Raw genomic sequence first — 19,225 nt, 5'->3', positions numbered from 1 at the left:
AAAGACATATTTTTGCATTGAGATAAAACAAAGGCTATGATTGCTAGAAAATTCATATTGAATCATTATCCAGCATAAAGAGAAAAATATTTTGTTGCAATGGATTTTTCACTTTTTTGAAATCAGAAGCTGTAGGCTTTCTTAAAAGTAGTATTTTATGGATCCATCACATTGCAGACACACAAACCTCAAAAAACTTCTGATATAGGATTAGTATAATAGCACATACCATCGTTGCTGCTTCGTTATCTTGGTCATTCTTCAGTAGTAAGGAACACTGATGTTGACAGGCATCAGTATCATCTTGTGCAAGATATAAACGTGCAAGTTCCAACATTGCCTGTAGATTAAAATATTTAACTATACGTAATTCAAAGATTAAAAAAAGCTGGTTCAGTTCTACGAGTATTAACCTGAGATTTCAGAGCCTCAGGAAAAAATTATTTCTCTTCTAAAGAGAGTGCTTTCTCTGTTGTTTCCTGTGGGCTCTTGGTCAAGTAATTTAATTCATTTCCATTCCCTCACCTTTAAAACAGAGAGATATTCTGCAGGTACATTGAAAATAGCTGCTCAGATAGTATTGCTCTGAAGAATACAGTATTTTGGTAAGAATAATTTTCTTGGAAAAAGATGTAAATACAAGTAGTTTTAAATTCAGTGACAAATGCAAATACCTCATTAACATTCACCAATTAGTTGTGGAGTATAAGCAAATTCCAGCAAAAATAGTTTTCTTATTTGCATTTCCAAACCTACCACATTAAGACTGTGTGTGGATCCATTTCTGAGAAGCAATTGCAGAATAAATATTAACTGAAATGTACATAAGCATGCATCCTTAAGGCTGAAGTCCCATCATAGACTATTCTGAATAAAATGCCACAGAAAAGTTTACAAACACAAGAGTTACCACAGATTTAATCAAGTTCCCATTGAAACAAATGGGAGTGAAACTAATCAGAAAGTAAAATTAGCAGTAGACTAACAGTAAGCAATGTCACTCCTGCTTAATTTTAAATAGTGTTTTGATTTTGTTTTTAAAAAGGAGGCATTTATAATTGCATTGCAATTCTCTCTCTGGTTACACTTGTGAAAGGCACTTCTGAATCAAAATAGTGTTTCTAACATCCTGTTCAGGAGATGAAGGCTACTTGTGTAATATTTAACAACTGTTTTCTTCCTACTTCCTGTTATTTGCATATTCAAACATATACTATATAATTCTGAAACAGAAAGGCAGGTGGATAAGCATCGAAATGATATGGAGATAGCATGCATGTAAGAATTTATGAAAGCTTTCTTCAAGCCACTGTTCTTGGAAGACCAAAAAGCAGTCTGCTAGTCAAGGAACACTTCCTGCCTTGGGTATGTCAAGAAAAGAACGCCAGTTAAACTGGACTTCTATACTAGATTCTAGTGGCTGGAAGTGGTGTCTCAGTTTTCAACCCCAACCCAGAAAACAATGATACTGTGAAGTGATGTGCTTGATGCAGTCCGTGATCCACTTCAAGTCTGCATCTGGAAACTGCATTGCCTCTTATCTGGTCAGAGAGATGAGGTAGGATATTACCTACCAGATTTGACTATGTAAATTAAAACAAAACAACACAACCCAAAACCCTTATGACATGGACTAAAGTCTCTTCACATTTAGCTGAATAATTTGTTTAATGCAACATTTCAAATCTGTTTTGGGTTACTTTGGCTAGAATATAGGAGGTTTTGTTCTGATGAAACAAGGTACAGAGAGCTTCAAAGGAATTTCCAATACTTCCACATATAATTTTAAGGAAAGTAACCTCTGTGAAGACATCAAGAAATAGGTTGGTATTTAACAGTTCAAATTTGTATTTTGTAATCTAAAAGAATTCAATTCCACCCTTGTACTAGCAATGTTTTTAAAAATGAAGGGAAGAAACCAAGTTAAAATCTACTGAAACTGTAGAACTAGAGCAAGATGACTCATTTATACTAGTTGTGGGTAACCAAAAGTATTTTGCTTTCAGTACTCTAAGCAGGAAACAAGTTCTTAATCAGAAATTCAGTCTTAGATTTTTCCAAGATGTCATTGTATTCCATGTTGCTAGTGAAGTAGGATTAAAGCAAAAATATCCAGTAAGTGCATCTAACAGATACTCAGTACAAGTGTCAGTGCATACTGTATCTTGTAACAATGGGAATCTCTCAATAGTATGATTTTAGCAAGAATTGAAGGGAAATGCCATGCTGGTATTTCAGTACTGGTGTGAAAGAAAAAAGATTAAGGCTTTGATACTGAATTACTGGCATGGCATACCACAAAAGCCACACTGTACCTGTACTACGACAGGCAGTCTCCTCACTCAGTGATAGAATGGGGAAGTCACCCTCCTTTGAAGATTTTAAGGATTTTTTTATTCTTCTCCCAATTTATTTTTCTTCTCCATCATTCTTACAAGATGCCTTGAGTAAAGCCTGTCTCAAAGATACTGAAGTTGTAACTTTAGGAAGGACCTAGATTCTTGAAACCACAACACACAAGTTCAAGTATTAAAACCAGGTGAGATGCTGATAATTTAGCAGCTGGTGAATCTGACAGCTGTGCAATAAGAAGCATTAAAATAAGAAGTCTTCACATACACCTAAATATACAACACATGCTAGAAAATAATGGAAATTTGAAAAAAAAATTTATTTATTTTTAATGTAAAAAAAAAAAACCTACTAAAGTTGACACTTAATTTTGGTGCTTATTGTAAGTTTCTCAGCCTTTCAACTTCTCCCTCTCTTATCTCTAAAACCCAGAGCTGTGAAAGGAGAAGAAGGAAGAGGGATAAAAATAAGCTCAAATTTACCAGCATTTATCAACAAGTAGACTTGTGGGAAAGAGACAGTGCAGGGAAGAGAGAAGCAGTGCAATAATCACTGCTCAACATCACCAACATTTTGTGACTAAAATTGGAATCCTGCCAAGTCCAGATAATAGTCTAAAACTGCTAAAACAGATACAGAAGAAACAGAAATTATCTGAACTGACTGAAATCACTGGGACTTCATTCCAGAGGACAGGTAACAAGCAAGATTGTTTCAGTCTCCATTATTACCGTGCCGTACCTTACATGTCCTCAACTGGTACATGAAGACAAGCTCACTATATGATCTAATGGACAACTCTGAGTGCATGCAGACCACCACTTGAATCAGGAGTTTGTGCAACAGACAGAAATTAGCAGTACATACAACTATTTTATCATGATAAGCAATGAAGGGGAGAAAGTTCAGGGCTCTATGTGTATCATAAAGCAGAAATAATTGCAAATATACTTCTACACTTTGGATAATCGGAAAAATGTATTGCTAGATATCAAAACTGAATGGAAAAACAATGCAAAAAAGTCAGAGGGAGAACTAACCTTGTTATTGGTTTCACAGTGAACAAGAGCTTCTTTGTAAAATTTAATTGCTTTTTCATAGTTTCGCTGGACTGTAGAATGTTTTGCAATCTCGGCACAAATTTCAGCCGCTAACTGTTTCTGTGCAGGAACTGCATCCAGCTGTTCTATTAGAGTCCGTTTAAGCACTCTGGCTTGTAATTCCCGAGCCTAGTGTGGGGAAAGGAGTGAACAGTCAAGAATTTTCAGAGGAATGAATTTTGTATTATCTACTTAAAAATAATGTAATTAAAATTTTTAAAAGGTTCTATAAGCATACTATATGTTTTATAGATGAAAAGCCCCAAATAATAAAAAAGCAAGTAAAAACATCTCCGCTATAAAAAACATCAATGAAAACAAGCAAAACAAAACACACCCCCCCAATATCTCTCCCTCAACAACCTGTGTCAAACTGCCTTGCTTCCTCAAAATTCACATTAGAAACATGCTGAAAAGCAACCTAGTGTTCAACACTTCCACTAAGATGGAATCCCAATACACTTTTTCTAAAATACTCCTTATGACAACTGCATGTCAATCCAATAATGTATACTCTACACTTTGTAGAACACAATTTTAAGATAATCATACATACTGTATTTTGTGAAACGTAAGGAACAGGACATTAAAGCAAAAAGACAGGGAGGGATCGAGTTTACCCCTTGTGTGCTTGAAGAAAAGGGTGGTATGAACAAGCTTATTTAATACTCCATCTAAGGAATATTTAGGTCAAATACATTCATTTGAATAAAGATGACACATTTTTATTGGTCTAAATTTCCCCCATATTTCTGTGCCTTGCATTATTTATAACTAACCTCTTCCCCAATTCAAATGGTTATGTTCCAATTTATAACTATTAGCAGAGCTGTAATCACAAAAAATGCTGGTGTAGGACATCATTGAACAAAGCCTCGTTATTAAAGACAAAAAGCAATGCTTTTGCACACAAGCCCTACAGTTTTGCTTAGAACAATTTTATCATCATCTCCATGGGTTCCCCTTAAGAACCTCCTTAGTCTCCAAGCTACTTTCCTACATCAAAAATATTCAATAGAAGTGTTACATGCCTTTTTCCCTTTTTTAATTAAAATTAAGCTTTCGATAAGATGTATAAACAAGACCTCAAAGGCGAAAACCCAGAAGGTGTATGTACTTAACTCCATTATCAAGCACAGAAAACCTGGGGGGTGTGTGCAAAAAATCCTTCAGATTTTATTTTCTGAGGTCCTTCATTTAGGGGGTGATTAAGAAAGTCTAGCAAAAGCATGGAGGTAGACCTCTTTGTTAATAGCAGATGCCCCAAAAGGGGTCAGATAAGGAAATAGCTATGCCCAATTCTGATTATGCCTGATCAGTTTTCTTAGATTTCAACTGGAATTCTAGCCAATTAACACACAAGAGATTCCCTCTTTCTGCTCAAGCAGTTTTGTAACTATCTTAACATTGAAATAAAATCTCAGAACAGCTGCTTCACTCATTTAAAAGTTCACAAGCTGAAGAGAAGGAAGCACTAATATTATTCTGCTTCTTCTCGCCCCCCCCATTTTGCCTAGCAGGGAAGGAGAATTAAAACACAAAGTAAAATCTGCGGCGAACTTCTAACATCACTCTGAAAACCAAGGCAAGAAAACTGTTTAAGAACAGGCAATAGCATGACCAAACAGTTACTCCTGCTGAAATAATCAAAATACAGGTGGTTTTGTGTAAATGAACGTGGCAGCAAAAGAAGAAGGAGCAGGAAAAGATTTCAAAGAGAATGGGTACAAGGAAGGACAGTTTTGAGGGCAGTAACAAAAGCAACAACAGAAGAAAAAAACGGTAGAGACACAAACACAAAGTTTTTGAAGTGTGATGTAGTGAGAAACTGGAAAGAACTAAAGAAGTAAAGAGTAAGAGAAGTACGCTGCTTTGGGTGAAATTTACTAAAGCAGAATGGGGGGGAAAAAAAATCAACTTCGAGAACGAAAAAAGTGCATTATAAGGAAAAAAGAAGCAAGAATTTAACAACAGATTAAATAGCAATATCAGTAGGATTTTAACTCTTATGTACAATTATCTTTCTAACCAATCTACATAATTTACTTTTCTTGCTGGTCAGAAGATGCTACCAGGGTTTACTGTTTCTGTAACAGAGTGGAGGTATAACGGAAGAGAATGTACTGACCCAACCTCTTGCTCAGCCTTTGTTTTGAGAAAGCATCTTCTAAATGCATTAAATTATCTCTAGGTTCCAACTTTGTCCTTTCAAGCCTCAAACTGAGTGATAATATTCAACTCCAGAATGAACAGATCTTATTATTGCTATTTAAAATAAACAGCGGTACAACAAAATGAGAGGTAGCCATTGAAAGCTGTTCCAGATTGTTCTATGAGTGGTGTTCAATGCTGAGCTAAAGATATGTAACCTAGCTGTCCCTGTAGCCAATTTTGTTTTCACCTGCTCTGCTAAAACTATGCTCCACACACAAATGAAGGCACAGTACCAATGTAGGCTTCCAGTAAAAGCCTGCATTCCGATCTAAAATTCAGATAACGCTGCTCACAAAAAACTTAGACTTTCTAACCACTTAATGTTCTTTACATTTCACACCAGTCACTGGTGCTTTATCCTTTCCATGTATGCATTTTCCTCATTCACAAAAATATTATGGTTAGAATCTGGGATAAAAGTGAAACCAGGGATAAAAGTGAGGCCATTGCAATCTTTCATAGCGTTTTTTTGTTTTCCCTTTACCTGTTGTAATGAAACAATAGCTTCATCAATCTTCTCCATTTTGCTGTAAATTTTTGCCAGAAGCACCTGGTAACGTCCATCTTCCATGAGAGAAGACAATTCATTAACTAGAATGAATTACATTGAACATACATGATTCTTGCAAGAACTGATCCCAGTAAAGTCAAAGAAAGATGAAGCTCTCTACAAACTCCAGGCAAGAGCTTAAGAGAAAAGTCCACAGCTCGATCTTAGGATTGTGATTTGACTCGGGTGTGTTGCTAGTGGGCAAAGTAAACATTAAATCTCATTCTGTTTGTAGGTTGTAAGGCCAACGACATTGAAAGATGAAAGAGGGATACAAAAAAATTGACTGTCTAGTCTATTTGCATTCTCAGAAATATGAGAGAAAAGCTTTTGATTTAAGTGGACAGGAAATAAAGCCCCTCCTGACATTTCTTGTCTAAATCCTCTTCAAAGTCATTGAAAAACGTCCAAATTGATTCAATGAGTGCTACCCAAAAAGCATGAGATTGTTTGATGAAATTTCTCGTCAGACCTCAAACTACCTTTCTTTTGCTAGAATCTGGGACAGGAATACAAACAGTTATTTAACTAAATATTTCAGTATCTACTCAAAAAGCATTAAGCTACTTTTGAATAATAGTTAAAATACATATGCATAAAATAGTATTTGAAGAATACAAGATCTCCCTGGCTTGTATTCATTTTAATCTATTGACAAAGTGGTATCTTGAGCACAGTTCCACATTAAAAACATAAAGCATGGATTTTGGTGGCTTTTATCTTTATTAAAATTAAAAAAATAAAAGGAAGTATATTGAGATATACTCTATTAGCAAACTGTCTTCAAAGTGCTGTAATTGTGACATGCTATTCTGAATCAGAGATTAGGCCATGTAGCCAACCATGTAAGATCATTCCCTCCAGTACATTTCCTATATTTCATTTTTCTTTCACAGATGAAGGATATTTTAGCATTTCTAAAAAAAGATATTAAACTGTTCAATAATTTTCCCAATCAGCCAATGAGATACACTTTTTTCATGTTGAGAATGCATGTATATCAAAGACATACAAAAAGGATATTGGCTTATGTACTTTTTGCTTCATTGTAAGATGGAAGAGAAGATTTTAAAGTATATGGGGCAAACTGTATTTACTGCTAATTTATATTTCCACACTAGAAGATCAAGCTGTCTTGAGCATGATTATTAAATTAGCCAGGCCCTCAAAGGCTTATAAGACAGGAATATAACATTAAATCAGAGGATTTTTTCAGTAAGAAGTAAACAAGACAGAAAACCAACACTCCACTGCACAGTATGAAAGACCAGTAAAATAGTGACATAAGAAAAACTTACAGAAGGGTCTCGTAATAAGACTTGATAGTACTGTTTCTGTATTCAGCCACAAAAGTTAACAAATATAATTAAACCACTACAAAAAGATTTCCCTAATTCAGGGTACAGCTCAATAGCTCACACTAAACACCTTAAAACTTCATAATTGCGTTTTAACAAAAACAAGGAAAAAAAAATCCAAAAGTTTTAGCTTTACAAGTGCATATTCCCATACATATTCCATGTAAAAGAGGGTCCTAGGAGACATCTTCAACCACTTCAATCTCTTTGCTCTGAAGGACACTGTATAGCATTTACCACCTAAACAACCATTCCCTAACAGCAGGAATGACTCATCTATATTTGATCAATTCAGAATCAGAACATTTGTCAGCAAAGAAGAGAAAGGACCTTGCATGTGTGGAGTTCTGCCATTGTATTTACTGACTTCATCTATCACAGATGTTGCAAGTTTAAAAGTCCTGCCAAAGGCACCTTTAAATGTAAGTGAAGTTAATTTTAGAGTGCATTTCTCATTTATCACTTAAGTTTCCTGTGTTTTACAGTTCAAAAAAAGTTTGTATGGAACTTGTTTATTCCTTAGAATCACACAGAAGACAAACAACAGTAGAAATTGTATGTTTTGCTGTAATTTAATACCATTCCTACCAGGCTCATGATCTAAAGCTTGCTGAAGTACTTTTTCTGCCTTTTCATACTGCTTCAGTTTCATTAAAAGCTCAGCCAAATCATAGCAAAGGAAATTCTGTTGACCGCTTCTCAATGCGGCCTCATAGTAACTGATTGCCTAAAAGGAAGAAACAAAAATCTGAGTGTTATTTAAAGACAAATCTTAAAGACAACCACCTTGCTACTTAGGTATTTAATGACATGCTGCTTAGAGTTTTCTTTATTTTCTTCACTTCTCTTACAACCAAGTCATTTCTAATAAATACTGTATTAAAAAGATGTTATTTAGTTGCAAGTTCAGGCTTCTGAGAATGTAATGCCGAATTAAAAAGATAAATGAATAACTAGAGCCCACATTTTGACAAACATGCATTTACATAGCCTAGCCACATTATGATGTTGTATCTTTGACAGGATCACTGCCAATTAAACTACATTTTCATTAGCTGCTGAAGTTGTATAATTTCAGTCAGACTGGAGTTTACTGTATACAAAGGACAAATATTTTCCCAAAGTCTACCTGCAAAACATGAAGATAAAAGTAGCAACGAAAAGTTTAAAAATACCAACTAAGCATAATCTAATAGAAAGGAGTCTTCTCTCTTCGCATTTTTAAACACAAAAACTGACAATCATATAAATTAAAAAAGTCAAACATTTAATCAAGAAAAAAAGCAATGTTCTGCATCAATAAATTATTATTCCACAAGTTTAAAAAAAAAAAAAACCACAGTTCAAAATAATTTAAATAGTCTTGAAATAGGATGTTACTTGTCTAAGTAAAGGGAAAAATGAGAACTGGAATTATTTTGAAAAGTTACATTTCCAAAATGAATTTGAAATATTTTATTAACTTCTATTGTTTTAAAATAGAACATGTTTAAATGTGCATAATAATGCATATATCAGGCAGGTTACCTATTTAGGCTTAAGCATCCCAAGGATAATACAGCTGAAGCCTCAAAATAAAAAATTAAAGTCCATAAAACACTCATCACCATATAGATTACAAGTTTTTCTATAGCAACTCTAGGAACCCTCACCATACATTAGATTATTACACACACACAAAAAAGGTCTGAAGTATCATGGAGCAAGATAGGAATCATATACTGAGCTGCTTGTAATACTGACCTAAACAGAAGCAAGTGAAAATTCTAACATTGCAAACACAAAACACAATTTGGACACACCCTCCAGTAGTTTGAGTTGCCCAAATAAAATCATTTGCTCCGGCAAGTTTTCCCCAAACATTTTCTTCTGCTTTTCCTACAATAAGAAGTTAAAGCCTCTATTACTACTCTCCTAGCCAATGTTAAGGCTGGAAGATATAATAAGACTGGGTCAATGGAGAAGTAATTAAACATGGTTTCGAGTGAGGCCCAAAACCACATAAACTGCAAGTCACCAGAACTACAATTCACCAGATCTGTATCCACCAACATGTAACTGTGCCTTTGGCCAGATATTCTGAAGGGGATCTACAAACTTACTTTCAGGATAAAAAGACTGTTTAGTGCTTTAAAGTGAAAGGCTTCTTTCTATCCAACCTGAAAACAGTGAAAGTGCAGTTGACTAATCACATTGCATATATGTAAAAACCAGCTCATACATCACAAATATAAAAACTGTGTATTCCCTGGAACAACACACTAAATATTTCACATTCAATGTGATAAAGAAATCTGTAGTGGGACTTCTATGCAACAGAACTCCCCAGTCACTGCTTGGTAACTTGCTTGTTCATTAATAGTCTTCCTGAAAAAAAGAAAAAAATCTATTAAATAGACATTCCCAGAAGATAGAGAACCTTTGGGTTTACTCCATGGAGCTAACACCATGTGTCCCCTTAGGCAACCTCCTAGCACAACGGTAATAAACATACAACTTTAAACAGGTAAGATGATGGCATATTAGTATGTTGCTTGAAAGAGTCTATGCAGTATCACTTATCTAAGCTGGTAATACAAAAATTCAGACTAGAACCTTCAATCAGTATTAAGCCTGACAAGAAGTGATGATGGGAGCGAACAGTCCTGTCCTGAATCCAAGGCAGAAAATAGATTTCAGAGAATCATGGAATAGCTTGGGTTGGAAAGGACCTTAGACATCATCTAGTTCCAACTCCCCTGCCATGGGCAGGGACACCTTCCACTAGATCAGGTTGCTCAAAGCCTCATCCAGCCTGGCCTTGAACACTTCCCAGGGAGAGGCCATCCACAGCTTCTCTGGGCAACCTGTTCCAGTATCTCACCACCCTCACAGTAAAGATTTTTTTCATAATATCTAATCTAAATCTACCCTCTTTCAGTTTTAAACCATTACCCCTTGTCCTATCACTATACTCCCTGATAAAGAGTCCCTTGCCACCTTTCCTGTAGGCCCCCTTGAAGTACTGGAAGGCTGCTATAAGGTCTCCCCGGAGCCTTCTCTTCTCTAGACTAAACAACGCCAACTCTCGGCCTGTCCTCATAGGGGAGGTGCTCCAACCCCCTGATCATCTTTGTTGCCCTCCTCCTAACTTCTTCCAGGTCCAAGAGACATAGAGAGACCATTATTTGAAATAACTTCCATAGGTACAGAGGAAGATTGTGCTAAGCATTTATGGAAGAGGTGCTGCTGAAACAAAGCACAGAGCCATTTCTCTTACTTGGTCTCCCAGACACTTTCTGTACCCATTTACTGTTTGTTATTTCAATATAAGTGACTAGAAAAAACAGCAGATGCTGAAAGTTAGGAAGCTGGCACTGATTCCTCTGCAATTTTCTATCAATTCATGTCAAAGCTACTTGTAACTAATGCACATGCCAGTGTGAGAAGATGTTTGCTTCCTCCAAAAAAGAAATTAGAAACTCTCAGCTTCTTTCACAGCCCATATGCAGAATACCGTAAGCACAGAACAGTTGGGTCTTTTTGGCAACATGGAGACTATTTAAGAACATTGTATTAAAAGGCTCAGTGACATGTAAACAAAAAATAAAAGTCCCAAGTTCAAGATTCCTGTATGTAAGCACTAAGGGTACAATCACGCCATTTCCCCAGCATTACAGCCCTGCTTGTTTCCTTCCCAGGCTGTCCCAAAATACTTTCTTCCCATCCCTGTCCTGTGCAAGGGCCACAGAGCTTACTGACCAGATATTTTGAAGGGGATCTACAAACCTACTTCCAGGATTAAAGCACTAAACAGACTTTTTAAGTGAAATGCTTCTACCCAACCTGAAAACAAAAATCAGGCAAAGCCCATATGTTGACAATAATGGACACAATACTTAATTAGCCTAATACAGTACTTATAGAATACCTTTGAATAGTTATGTGTTTTGATTAGGGCTTTTCCAATTTTACTTGCTAAAGCTGGATCTTTTGGATTTTTCTTCAAGGCCTGCTCGTAGACTTCTATGGCTTCATCAGGCTTCAACAGTAAAAGATAAAAACACAGAAGTCAAGGATTAATATAAAAAGTGTCTGAAGAAAACAAAATCTGGTAACACCTCCAGGAATGACTGCCAAGTACTACTGGTTCATAAGCTACAACACTTCTGAGGGAAGAATGGTCACTATGAAATTGCAGGAAGTGTAAAGCCCACGTAAATTTACATTTCCATGCTAAAACAGAATGTGGAGAGAACTTGGCAAAAAAATGAGTTTGAGTTAACCTGATTCTTTTTCCACTGAAATTTCTCTACTACTATTTTCATGTTAACAAAAATTATACAAACTTATTACTGTGTTGGATGATCATCCATGTCTCTCCTCTAGCCATGTTACAGCAGATCTAAACAAATTCCCTTTTGCTTTATAATTCTTCATTAAGCAGAAAACTACACACAAACGTTAATAAGTAAACAACCATTAAATCACCTACAGAACCCCAAGCTAGTAATCTAAACTATTCCATGTCATAACCCAATCTGTTTTTTCAAAATATGAATTTAAATGTGTATCCTTCAAATTCCTATGTCCACTTGACTACATTGTCTTTTACAAATACTGAATAACATTTCCAGTTCATCAAGAAAGCAAAGGATGTAAGAAAAATGTATAGGAATTCAGTAGTTTAAAATTTTTAAATAAACCTTTCAATATGAGAACTAAGTTATCTAGAATTATTCTCAGCTTCAGAACTCTAGTTCTAAACATCTCCAACTTCCTTCTGAATTTAATTTAGCTCTCACTTTAGATTTTCGTTAGTCTTATGGGTCAGTCTTCTAGAGAACATTCTCTCCTTGACTTTCACCCAGTCAGTTATTAGAAGAAATGCATTTTCAACAGGTTTTTCTTTGAACTTAGAATAGTTACATTCATAGCCAGTAATTATGCTTTTTTACATCCTAAAGCAGTTTGTTTGCCAACTACTAATCAATAAGTCAGCATGCTACATTGTCTCAACTTGCCAAAGTCAACAAATGACTCAATCATTCTATTAATCTCTAGCAAGCACTTACCTCTTGAATATTCATGTATGCATCACCAAGAAGAAGAAAAGTATGAGCACTTGGTAGTTTTTCTACTAGGTCTCTGGAAACAGAAGACAGAACCTTGCTCAATATTTAACATGTCAATACTGGTATCTAAACAACAACAAATAGGGCACAACAATTTTATCCTCTGCAGATTTTAGTTTTTCTTTATTTCTGAAAACAAAAAAAAAAAATCTGAGATATCTTTCCAAAATAGGACTTCCAATTACTGTTTTAAATGTTACAACACTTACTCAGATGACTTCATTATGTCACTAAATATTTCTGATTTATTGTAGTAGAAAGGGAAAAAATGAGCTCACCATGCTATCATTAAACATGTAGGAAAATATATACACACACCACAAACTTTTACCTGTAGCAGCCAGCATATAACTTCTTATCTTTCCTGTACTGAAGATAAATATCTGCCATTTTTTCTTTAGCTTGTACAAAGTAAGGCTGTTCAGGTGTAATATTTCGGAGCATAGTCAAGGCTTGTTCAACATCTCCTTGAGCAATTGCCAGATCTGCATTTGCAATCACAACTCTTAGCTCCTCAGGAGTTCCAGAAAATTCATTAATGGCGTCTTGCAGTATTATAGCAGCTTCATGCTTCAAATAATAAAACCAATACAATTAATGTATATCCTGTTGTTGAACAGCCAAAAATAAAGACATCATAAGCAAATGAATGTCTGGGGGCATTACACAAATCAACCAAAAACCCACAAAAACCCCCCAAACCATAGTATCCATTTGTTTTGCTAAAACATTAAAAATATTTTTTTCCTCCTGATTTTGTAAATAAAATTTATGTGATATGAACTACCAGAAAAAGTTTTAGTAGAGAAAATAACATTTGTATTGCATATATACAAGGAGATGCTCAAAATTCAACTGGACAATGCCTTTAGCACCTTGATCTAACAGGTCCTGCTTTGAACAGGATGACCTCCAGGGGTGACTTCCAACTACACGATTTTATGGCTTGTCTTATATTCCTATACATATGTAGCACCCTACTGTTATTTATTAAGATACAGCTGATAGTAAGGATGCTGCTACATGATCCAAAAATATTTCTAATAGCATTCTGACAGCAAAACAAGAATCTACATGCCGGCAAACGAGCATCAACAGTATCTCCTCCTCAAAATTAAAAAGGGGTTTGTAGACTCAAAATTGAGCACCTGCAAGTAGGTTTTTTTTTCTTCTCTTTACAATTTAAGGTACAGGTTGTCAAGTCAGATATTAACATCTCGGAAATTTTAGCAAGCAAATCCTCTTGGTAAAATATGTGATTGTCTTCTATTCTGAACTAATGTGGATAGACACTTCTGTTACCAGGAAGAGGAAGTTGTTTTCAGGTATATATTACATCTTAACAAGTTTGCCATCTTACCGGTTCTCCATTCAAACGATGAGCTTCTACTAACTCTAGGAAGATAGACACACGATCACTTGCATCAATTGCCATTCTTTTTCCTTTAGTTTTTGAGGAAGCTGTAGGTTTTCTCATTCCAGGCAAATTCTTTGCCATCTGTAAGGTCTTAATAGCTTCTGATAATTCTCCCATCTTCTTCTGGGTTTGGGCCTTAATTAAGTGATAAACAGGATGTTCTCTCACCTAAAAGAATATAATGAGATAAGGAGTTTCCAAATTTTACTTTATGCACAATATGAATACTATAAACCCCTTGAAAAAAGATTTAATTTTTTTTTTAAATCTCGACCTCAGTTCCTTCTTTCCTCCAAATATATCCAATTTCAATTTCAGTAATTTAATTAGGAAAATATTAGAATTTTCAAAGAGTATGCAAACTAGTAATTAAGTTTTTAATTAAAAAAGAAAAACTATTACATGAGATGAGACTTTGGGATAGAAAAAAAACATTCATTACAGCATTATTTGAAACTAGACTGAATTTTAAGCGCCTCCCACACTGCTGTATGCACACTTCGTTAGGTTATTAATTAAAAGAAGTATACAATCATTATTTGGCACAAGTCCTGCCTGCCATTTCTCCACCTTCTTAAAACATACTTCCCATGAAAAGGAAATGTCCATAAGGGAAATGTAACCGTGTACAAAGCCGCAAGCACCTCAATGTCTCCTAACTAGGTAGTTTATCTTCAGCTTTGTTGCATCACTTGGAGGAAGGAACCAAGATGGGGGCATGCTTGCAAGGAAATTGTAGTTTGTCACTCTTCAGCCAAGCTCTGTCAAGAGACTTAGCACAACACAGACCTAGTAAGTGCTGTGTAGAGTGTTCCCAGCTCAGTGTTAATCATACATAAAGTGCACTGATGTCAACAAATCAAAAATCCCATACTGCAATGTATTAGCCCCAAGAAATAAAACTGGTGAGGACCACTACAAAACAGTGAAAGTTTTCTAATACAGTGCTTAATTTACCAAATTTGCTCCTGAAGGGACAGAAAAGACAGACAAAGATGTGATATTAATGGAAGAAAGCATAGCATATGACTACTCTCTTAAGGCTTAGAGTATTTAACGCAGCGTGAATTGTCAAAAGGTAACTACAGACTCCTTCTGATCCCCTCATGCAGCTGCGCATATCTTCATTAGCAACTGTGTATCTGTGCAAAACGTCCAGAAACAACACTGGATCACTCTTCAAATCCTTCTATGCTGGCTTTTAAAAGACTGTTGCAAGGTTAGTCTGGAATTACAAGTTCTGTTTATATAACATGTTTTTAATATTTATGTAAGAAATTGAGAAAAAGCTACCATTTCCTTTTTTTGTATTTCAGAACAATTTCAGTATGTTGTAATAAGGTATTAGTTTTGTCCTTATGGTTATTTCTTCGATAAATATTCAGATACCATGTTCATATAAATACTAGATATTAAACTTGTAGTGGAAGAGTCATAAAAAGTTCCATTTAAAAATTATTATACACAATAACATATAACTTCAGATGACTGACTGAAGAAAATGGTTTCACTCTTTTGTCCAACTCACCTCAAAATTATAGCTCAGACAAAGTTCCAAGGATTGAGAACAAAGTTTAGTATTGTTTTGAGCTAAATACACCTGGGCCATCAGTAAGTGTGCATCTGCGTAAGAAGGATTCCTTTCAAGACAGTAATGTAGATTACTATGGGCTGCTTCAATATCCCCTAGGAAGTTAAAAAAGGGAAAGTGAAAAAGTAGTTGATATGAAATACAGAGGTTAAATATAGAGCATTTATTAATTATTCACCAATTTTATAACTTGGGATTTTTAAATAAATGTGAGCATTTAGTGAAAAAACTCATATACTAAGTATTACGTGGCTATGAAATGAAATCAAATCCAGGTCAAAGGTAAGATATTTTCTCATTGTTCCATCTGTAAATCATTCAATAAGTGATCTTTTTTAGAAGCAACAGATAAAAAATACCATATTTATGTGTCTGCGCAATTAAGATACGCTCATACAAATCACAAAAAAAAGGCAGTGCAAATGTTCTTCGCTTAGCTGTAGTGCAGTGTTCTGCAGTGACAGAAAAATATCCATCATTATTTAAAAGTGTGAAATTAATTTTTTATATTAAAGAAACTAAAGAGATGGATAGCCAACCATTCATGTAACTATTACCTGACAAGTATTTCACTTTGGCCATTAAAAAGACAGCTTGTTGAAGACCAGGCACAGTTTTTACCACAGTTTCAAGAACAGAAGCACAGTGCTTGAGAAGTGGTGAAAGAGACTGCCCAGGACTTGCAGGCTAGGAGAAAAAAAAAAAAAAAAAAAAAAACACCACACAGAACCAAACAAAAAACAACACTTCAGCTGACAGGTTTTGGACTTAGATTTCATTCCAAGTCTGAGCTTCATCTTAAACTCAAATGACAAATAGCAAAGCATTGTTGTTTTCTTCAGCCCAAAAAGCTGAAAGCTGTTGTCCTGATTTTGGCTGGGATAGAGTTAATTTTCTTCCTAGTAGCTGGTATAGTGCTGTGTTTTGGATTTAGTATGAGAATAATGTTGATAACACACTGCTGTTTTAGTTGTTGCTAAGTGGTGTTTACACTGGTCAAGGACTTTTCAGCTTCCCATGCTCTGCCAGGTGCACAAGAAGCTGGGAGGGGGCACAGCCAAGGTAGCTGATCCAAACTGGCCAAAGGGCTATTCCATACCATATGACCTCATGCTCAGTATATAAACTGGGGGGAGTTGGCTGGGGGATAGCGATCACTGCTCGGGGACTGGCTGGGCGTCAGTCAGTGGGTGGTGAGCGGCTGTATCACTTGTTTTTTTTGTTTTTCCCTGGGTTTTGTTCTTCTCTCTCTTTTGTTGTTTGCCTTTTCATTACAATTTATTATTATTATTATTATATATAGGTTTTTTCTTTTCACAATTATTAAACTGTTCTTATTGCAACCCATGAGTTTTCTTACTTTTGCTCTTCCGATTCTCTCCCCCATCCCACCGGGGGGGGGAGGGGGGGAGCGGTGAGCGAGCAGCTGTGTGGTGCTTAGTTGCTGACTGAAGCTAAACCACAACATTGTGAAGAAATATAAAAATATGTTTTAAATTTAAGAGGGCGACTTCTTGATACCAGCAGGAACACAAGACAGCCTCATGGACTTCAAGGATGATAAAACGCTTCAGATGTGGCATAAGCTGAAGAGTCAGTCCATAAACATGTGGCAACAAACTCTAAATTACCATGCCAACTCATCCAACACAACGGTAACATGAACTAAACTTCAAGAGAGCTGAAGTTAGAATGAATGACCAGAAGGATGAGAAGAAAAGTTTCTGGTTCTGTCCCTCCTACCCTCATTCCACACCACAGAACATATCCATACTGCTAGCAACAAACTGAAAATGGCAGCTGTGAAATAGCTGCTTTCATGTAAATTCCTAGTACAATGTACCACATTTTAATTGCTCATTATCAGAAACATTGTTCATTTCCCTCTATTACTTCAGCTAGTTGCTAACTGTTATATATAAAAAAGGAAGAGGCAACCTAAAGATCCTTCTGGTTACAGCTAACATTTCCACAGGACCCAAGCCCTGGGGAAGCAGCAACCCTCCACTATCAAACCAGAAGCCTCCACCACCTGGCTAAACTCCTCACTTTCTAATGTCACAAACTCCTTTTTGCAATAAAGAGATAATGAAACTTCAGGAAAAGCCCATCTTTTCTTTTACAAATCTTCCTATGGACAATAGTTCAGGAAAAACAGTTTTCATTCCAAGTTAAAAACCATCATTGCCATTAAGTACTTCTGGAATATATCACTTCAGACAAGACACTACCTCATAGAATGACACTTCTTATTTATCTCCATCTGTGACATGAAATTGTCATTGCTACTGATGTTTTAGATTTTCAAACATTACCATTTCATTATAGATGGTGGGATGGCTCATAACAATGGAAAACTACTTGTTTCTCTGTTAGATTTTAAAACTGTACATAAACAAGTATTTATGGGAAGATTCTATAATTAGACTAGAAATCTGCTAATGACAGGATAACAAGAGTCGGCTCCCAGCTATTTCAGAAGAATAATCTATTTAAGGAAGACACTATTTAAAGAAACTAAATGTGTTTCTTCTGATTTAGAGATGTCAGGTCCCCATTCAATTTATTAAGTTTTATATGCTTTTGTTGCCAAAACTAGCACAAGCAAATTCAGTCACAGAAAATTAGCCATCTAAGTAAGTGATATTTTTCTTTGGAATTAGTAATAATAATATTAAAAAGTAGTGTTCCACTGATTTTTACCGACACACAAAAGAAACTGAAAGAAAGAACATATGCATATTGAAGAGATACCCTGAGCTGACAAAAACATTTCAAGAATAGGATTGTTAGTGTGAACATCCTAGTTTCATATTGACATAGCCCTATTCACTGTATTGTTACAGTTTCCTGACCAAAAGAGATACTAAAAAAGTATAAATACACACACAGAGTGCATTAAACAAATATCCCAAGTTTCCTCAGGTGTCATTATTGCAACTTGCTCACTTCACAAAAGATGTATTTTCATAGTTATTTTGATTAAATAGTGGTATAATACCTTAAACCACACTTTTACTTTTAATAAATTCACATTTAAGAGGGAAAGTTTTCTAAATTTTTGCTTCATGATTAACTGATCTCAAAATGAAATCCAAGAATAATTTCCATTTTCAGACAGATGTGACCTACAGCTGCTTACCTGTGCTGGGCAAAAATTAAGATATTCCCTAATGATTTCTAGCAAGAAATCAGGGTTTAGTTTTTCAAAATATTCCACACCAAGAGGAAAACCATGCAAAGATGAAAAGTGAGTATCCAGAACATCATTCAATAAGGCAATAACTTCTTCTTGTCTCTTATGTTTTTTCATAGCTAGGACTGCATGCAAGAAAGATAATTCCTACAGAAAAAAAAAAAAGAAATAAAACATTCTCCATATACCAGATATGTTCATCTGTTACTCATACAATACTATGTAATTATTAATGTTAGCCATTTCTTCTTTATATTTAGAGGTACTATAAGATATTTAGTATGTTCACTGTAAATGTTCACTGTAAATGACACTGATGATTATTATATCAAT

At 35.3% G+C, this 19,225-nt stretch overlaps 1 protein-coding gene across 7 annotated transcripts in view; it reads right to left on the bottom strand.

Moving 5' to 3' along the window:
• Positions 1–19,225, bottom strand: part of TTC21B (tetratricopeptide repeat domain 21B) — a 44,763-nt gene that overhangs the window by 13,079 nt on the left and 12,459 nt on the right. For 5 of the 7 annotated variants that reach the window (XR_012777004.1, XM_075511328.1, XM_075511333.1 and 2 more), the window contains 11 exons: positions 18,839–19,039; positions 16,254–16,383; positions 15,634–15,791; positions 14,049–14,273; positions 13,020–13,258; positions 12,629–12,701; positions 11,485–11,595; positions 8,163–8,301; positions 6,151–6,257; positions 3,393–3,581; positions 230–340 (listed from right to left, as the gene is read on the bottom strand). Coding sequence is in view for 6 of the 7 variants with exons in the window: in XM_075511328.1 (XP_075367443.1) it covers positions 230–340; positions 3,393–3,581; positions 6,151–6,257; positions 8,163–8,301; positions 11,485–11,595; positions 12,629–12,701; positions 13,020–13,258; positions 14,049–14,273; positions 15,634–15,791; positions 16,254–16,383; positions 18,839–19,039 (1,683 nt within the window). In the remaining variant the exon portion in view is untranslated. The remainder of the gene's footprint in view (positions 1–229; positions 341–3,392; positions 3,582–6,150; positions 6,258–8,162; positions 8,302–11,484; positions 11,596–12,628; positions 12,702–13,019; positions 13,259–14,048; positions 14,274–15,633; positions 15,792–16,253; positions 16,384–18,838; positions 19,040–19,225) is intronic. The other 2 variants (XM_075511329.1, XM_075511332.1) reach the window with 2 other exon arrangements.

The sequence above is a fragment of the Mycteria americana genome, chromosome 9, assembly GCF_035582795.1.
Source record: "Mycteria americana isolate JAX WOST 10 ecotype Jacksonville Zoo and Gardens chromosome 9, USCA_MyAme_1.0, whole genome shotgun sequence".
Taxonomy (NCBI): Eukaryota; Metazoa; Chordata; class Aves; order Ciconiiformes; family Ciconiidae; genus Mycteria; species Mycteria americana.
The sequence above is the reverse complement of the archived record's forward strand: the minus strand, read 5'-3'. Positions and strand labels throughout refer to the sequence as shown.